At 64.1% G+C, this 4980-nt stretch overlaps 2 protein-coding genes across 2 annotated transcripts in view; one reads left to right on the forward strand and one right to left on the reverse strand.

Annotated features, from left to right (window-relative positions):
- The window catches only part of H696_01569 (hypothetical protein), a 3172-nt gene extending 341 nt beyond the window's left edge, over positions 1-2831 (reverse strand). The window contains exons 1-6 of the mRNA XM_009495470.1: positions 2272-2831; positions 1867-2007; positions 1555-1721; positions 1070-1396; positions 675-932; positions 113-537 (exon numbers count right to left, since the gene is read on the reverse strand). Of these exons, the coding sequence (XP_009493745.1) occupies positions 113-537; positions 675-932; positions 1070-1396; positions 1555-1721; positions 1867-2007; positions 2272-2662 (1709 nt within the window). The 5' untranslated portion in view covers positions 2663-2831. The remainder of the gene's footprint in view (positions 1-112; positions 538-674; positions 933-1069; positions 1397-1554; positions 1722-1866; positions 2008-2271) is intronic.
- A 1264-nt stretch (positions 2832-4095) lies between these two features.
- Positions 4096-4980, forward strand: part of H696_01570 (hypothetical protein) — a 1525-nt gene continuing 640 nt past the window's right edge. The window contains exons 1-3 of the mRNA XM_009495471.1: positions 4096-4264; positions 4469-4491; positions 4590-4906. Of these exons, the coding sequence (XP_009493746.1) occupies positions 4131-4264; positions 4469-4491; positions 4590-4906 (474 nt within the window). The 5' untranslated portion in view covers positions 4096-4130. The remainder of the gene's footprint in view (positions 4265-4468; positions 4492-4589; positions 4907-4980) is intronic.

Consider the following 4980-nt stretch of genomic DNA (forward strand, 5'->3'; position numbering starts at 1 on the left):
CACCACCGACGCCCTTCAGGGCACGGAGGAATTTGCAAAGAGAATCACCCTCGAGGGGGAGAGGAGGGAAGAGAAAAAAGGGAGCAAACAGGCCAGCTGATGATCCACGCACTTGACACTCTTGGAGGTCTTCCAGTCCCAGAACCAAAGCTGGCCCTTGGCATCGCCGGACATGATATAACGCCCGTCCGGGGAAAAGCCTGGCCGGCAGGCGTAGCCAGCAACATTGTGCCCGCGGAAGGTCTTGCTCCGGTGCGCCTGGAAGCGGTCCCGCGTGGAGTACACCATAATTTGGTTGTCCAGCGACTGGCCGGCCCACCACTTGCGGTTCGGGTGCACGGACACCGCGGCGATGGAGAAAAGCGACGGATCGGCGATGAACTTGATCACCACCGGGATGTTGTAGTCCCACACACGGATGGACTTGTCATCCGAGGTGGAGATGAACCTCCGGCCCTCATCGACGAAGGTCAACGTGTTCACCGAGTCCAAATGCTGGTCATACTCCTGGACGATCTTGCCCAGGCGTGAATCGTACTGGGCAGTGGACAGGGGAGAAGCCCCCCTTTCCCGGGTCAACAACATGAACGGGGTGTGCAGGAAGAAAAAAAAGACACGCGTGAAACGGGAAGATTGCGGCCGGGGGGAGGGGGGGGGACACAACGGTAACTCACCTGCACAATGCGCTTCTCAGCGGACCCGACCAGGAACTCGTCCTCATTCCGGGGATTGAAGGTGGCGCAGAAGGGGATCTTCGGGCTGGAGTAGGACGACAAGCATGCGCCGGTCTCCGTGTCCCAGATCTTGACCGTCCGGTCGAAACTGGCCGACAAGAAGCGCCGGCCGTCGGCTGTGAAATTGATGTCACGCACGGCCTTGCTATGGCCAAGGTAGGTGCGCATGCAGCGGCGATCGTCATACACCTGCCAGATCTGGTTGCAAGGCGGAAAAATGCACAAGCACAGGGGAGGGAGGGGTGTCAGGCTCGAGTCCATGCGGACGCATGTGGCTGAGCGGTTGCCCCGGGAGGAGGGCGGAAAAGAGCCCCGGGAGGAACCAAACAACGAACCTTAACCTTGCTGTCATTGCTGGCTGACAGCAGAAGGTGCCCGCTCTGGGGGAAGAGCCGGATGGCATTGATGCGGTCTGTGTGCCCGGACCAAGTGTGGATGAGCTTCTTCGGGAGATAAATGCTGCTCGGACCCTCACCGGTAAAGTCCACCCCAGTGTCCAGGGGAAGAGAGGTCCACGGGCGACCCTGATAATCGCGCTCGGCCTTGCCGTGGAAAATGGTGCGCTCGGCGCCAGGTGCGGCGCCGCCGACCGCCGCCGCCGCTGGGGCCTGGACGGGCACGTACGACGGCTTGACGCCCTCCAGCTCCTTTTGCACCATGGCCTGGTAGCAGGGGCGGGGCAGAGCAGCGGGACAAGGGGCAGCACGAGGTCAGCGCCAGTCACATTTGTCCCCCACAAATATGGGCGGAAGGGGGACAGAGAGAGAGAGAGAGAGGGGAGGGGAGAAGGAGGGGGAAGAGCATGCAACAACTGACGCACCTCACGCTCGGCGGCATCAATGTGCACCAACTCACCGGTGTACCCAGCCCATGGGCCTTCGAAGGCATGTGGATTGGCAAAAACGTCGCCACGATCCTTGCGCTTCGGGCGAACTGGGCGCGAGGCTGCGTCGGTCTTGTTGTTGAGCCGGCCCGTAGCGTCAACGCCTGAGTAATGCGCATGTGTTAGAGCGACGGAAAGAGAGACATGTGAGAAGGGGGGCAGAGAGAGAGAGAGAGAAGGGCGAGAGGGCGGTGGCAACCGAATAGCGGCAAGCACAAATATGAATGGGAGCAATGGCCATCGGCGTACCTCCGCTGGCAAGGGCCTTCGCCGCGTCACCGACGATGACTGTCTCACTTCCGGCCTGTGTCAGGGCAAAGCCGTGGGCAAGGAAGCTCCGACGCTGGCGCTCGAACTGGAAAAGATCCGTGGCCTCGCGACTGATTTTGCCTGCCGGCAGGGAAGGGGCAGGGGCAAGGGCATGGAGAGGGGAGTGTCAGCGTATGCATGCAGATGCATAGATGTGCGCGCGTCAACATGCCAGAGAGAGGTTGACAAGGGTACAGGAAGCAACAGAGGCACAGAGCCGCGCAGACAGGCAGATACACAGACACACAGAAAGAAAGAAGGAGGAAGGGGACCCAGAGACAGAGGCCGCGAAGAAGGAGACAAAGGGAGAACGGGATGTCCGGTTTGGGGCAGGTGGACACGCACCGGCGAAGGAGTTTCTCGTGGAGGTGGCAGCCGCGGGGCCGCCAGCCGCCGCCGCTGTCGACCCGAACGGCGTGATGGCATACTTGGCATTCGGATTGACGGCCAGCTCGATCTCCGTGCTGGATGTCCCCTGAGGATCGGCCGCCACCAGGGCAAGGATCGGCGCATGGTCCGTGGGGTTGATGCTCCGCATGGCCACCAGGCTGTCGGCCACCGCCTCGGCCACCGCCACGGCCGGGGTCAGGTTGACCGGGCGCGTGACAGCGTCGGCTTCGGCAGCCCGGCGCTTGGAGGCGGGCCCATCGACGCCCTGCTCCTGAGCGCGCTTGGTGGTGGGGACGCTATCGTGAGCCTGCTCGTCATCCGAGCTGTAGGCTTGGATGAGGTCCATGGTGATGGCGCCGTGTAGAGGGAGAGGGGGGGGAGACTGGCGCGTGAAGCGAGGGCCGGGATGGCGGAAACCCGGGCGAAAAGTCGGGTTATGGAACGAGAGCAGGAGGCGGGCCGCGCGGAACAGAGGAGGGGGGCAGGGAGGGGCAGAGAGAGAGAGAGAGAGAGAGAGGAAGACAGAAAGGGGGGGGGGGACGGGAAGGGCTGCCTGCGTCGAGTTGCCCTGGGCCTGGCTGCCGAGTCTCAAATGCCCCAACCCACAAGCGTGGGCGAGTGTTGCGCACGGGATGCATCGAGAGAGAGAGAGAGAGAGAAGGAGGCCGCCGAGATGGAGGCGGGAGGGACGGAAAAAAACAAATCGCCCGCGCGTGGAGCAACTTAGATGAGTCGCTGGTACCAGCGCAAGCTGCCCCCTCCCGGTGGCCGGGACAGGATACGTGAACTGCACCGGGGGGCGGGGGGAAAAAAACAGCCGCTCAACGCGGGGGGAGCTCCGGCGGAAGTAGGCCCAGAGTACCAACGAATGTGCTGCCAACTGACAATTGTTCATCCGGTGATCGGAACTTCCGGTAGATGTTAGGGTTTATGTTTTCGGAATAATGGAGGGTGGATCTGGATGCAGGCGCCGGGGAACGAGAGGGGGGAGCAAGGCTGCGGACGAGCCTTAGAGAGGGGAGATTGCATGACTAGTGTACATGATGCGTGAAAGGGAGTGTACGTATATGCATGTGTGTGAGAGAGAGAGGGAGAGGGGGGTGTGGGGGACGGACAGGATGCGGGCCGTGCGCAACGCGAGGGCCCCTCCGCCAATCTGGCCGCTGGATGAGAAGGCCGCCAGGCCGCCACATAGTCGGCCGGGGAGGGGACTCCAGAACACCTCTACCCAGAATGGATGTCCCGCGCGAGAGGGGGAAAGTCCCCAAGGAGGGGGGGGGGGGGGGGGGGAGCCCGGCCGAGGGGGGGGTGAGCTGGGCCGCACGCACCACACGGCGTCCACGTTTTTGCTTCGCAGGTGAATCTAGCCCGGGGCCCGGTGGTGGCTGACCCACACGCGCGCATGCGCGCGAGCACGCAGGAAGACATGACAGCAGGTCAACCCTCTAATCCGCCGACGCGCCCCGCGCCTCCCGCAGGCAGCCTGGTGTCCTGGGACCACTGTCGATTGGTCGGCCGTTAGGGGGGGCGCGGGGGCGGGGCGGGACAGCGGTCCGGGGGTCCCCTGCGTGTGCTCGGGGCCTCCCAGGCTGCCAGCGTGCCGGCTCGGTGGCCAGCAACCCTGCTTCCGGCTGGCGGCCGTGGGCCGCGGGTCGCGCGCAAGTGGGCGGGGAGAGGAGGTGAACAAGGGGAGGTCCGAGGCGGAAGGAAGGGGGGGGGGGCGGGCAGGCAGCGAGATCGCTGGTTGAGGGCTTTCATGTCGCCTCCCCTGCGCCCGGGGGACCGGTAGACAGGGTGGGCATTTTTCCGCCACAATGCCTGGGGATGGGCTGGAAGCCGGCAGAAAGCCGAATCACACCACCCCCTCCCCCCCCCCTGCTGTTTTTCGCCTGCACCTCCCTCTCCTCCCTTACACCATGTTCCCCGCCATGATGTCCCGCTTCGCCGTGTATGTCCCCTTCTCTCCTCCTCCCCCCTCTCTCGGCCTGCACTTCCGGGCGCTCGATCCTCCATCTGGCTTGGTAGGCGAGGGGATGCTTGTTGGCGCAAAAGACGCCGTCCCCCCATCCTTTTAGTCCCGGTCACCCTGACACTCTCGTGCCTTCCCCCCCCCCCTCCTCCGCGTTCCCCTCCGTCCTCCCTGGAACAACAGTGGCCGCTCTGCCACCGGCCTTGGTACGTCCATGCGCTGCTTGCGACCCTGATGCTGGGCATTCCTCCCCCCTCCCCCTCCCCTGACCCCCACCTCCCCACCTCTCCTCCTCTGCCAATAGGCCGCGCCATGATGTCCACCACCCCCCAGACCACCCTGGCCAAGTCCGCCGCCATGGGCCGCCCCATGTCCCCGGATCTGTCCATCTACCAGCCCCAGATCACCAGCGTCATGTCTGGTCTTTACCGGATTACCTCGATCATCTTCGCCGGCACCTTCGTCCTGTCCATCAACTACTTCGGTCTCACTGGTGCCCACGTCCAGAAGACCGTCAACGAGCTGAAGTCCCTGGACGTCAGCCCCGCTGTCTGGACCACCGCCAAGGCGGCCATCGCCCTGCCGATCACCTACCACTTCTGGAACGGCCTGCGCCATCTGGTGCGCACACCTTTTTTTGTCCCCCTCTCGCCCGGGGGCGACCTCTCCCTGCCCGTGGGTCGGTCCCGCGCCCC

This window comes from Fonticula alba (assembly GCF_000388065.1).
Source record: "Fonticula alba strain ATCC 38817 unplaced genomic scaffold supercont2.2, whole genome shotgun sequence".
NCBI lineage: Eukaryota > Rotosphaerida > Fonticulaceae > Fonticula > Fonticula alba.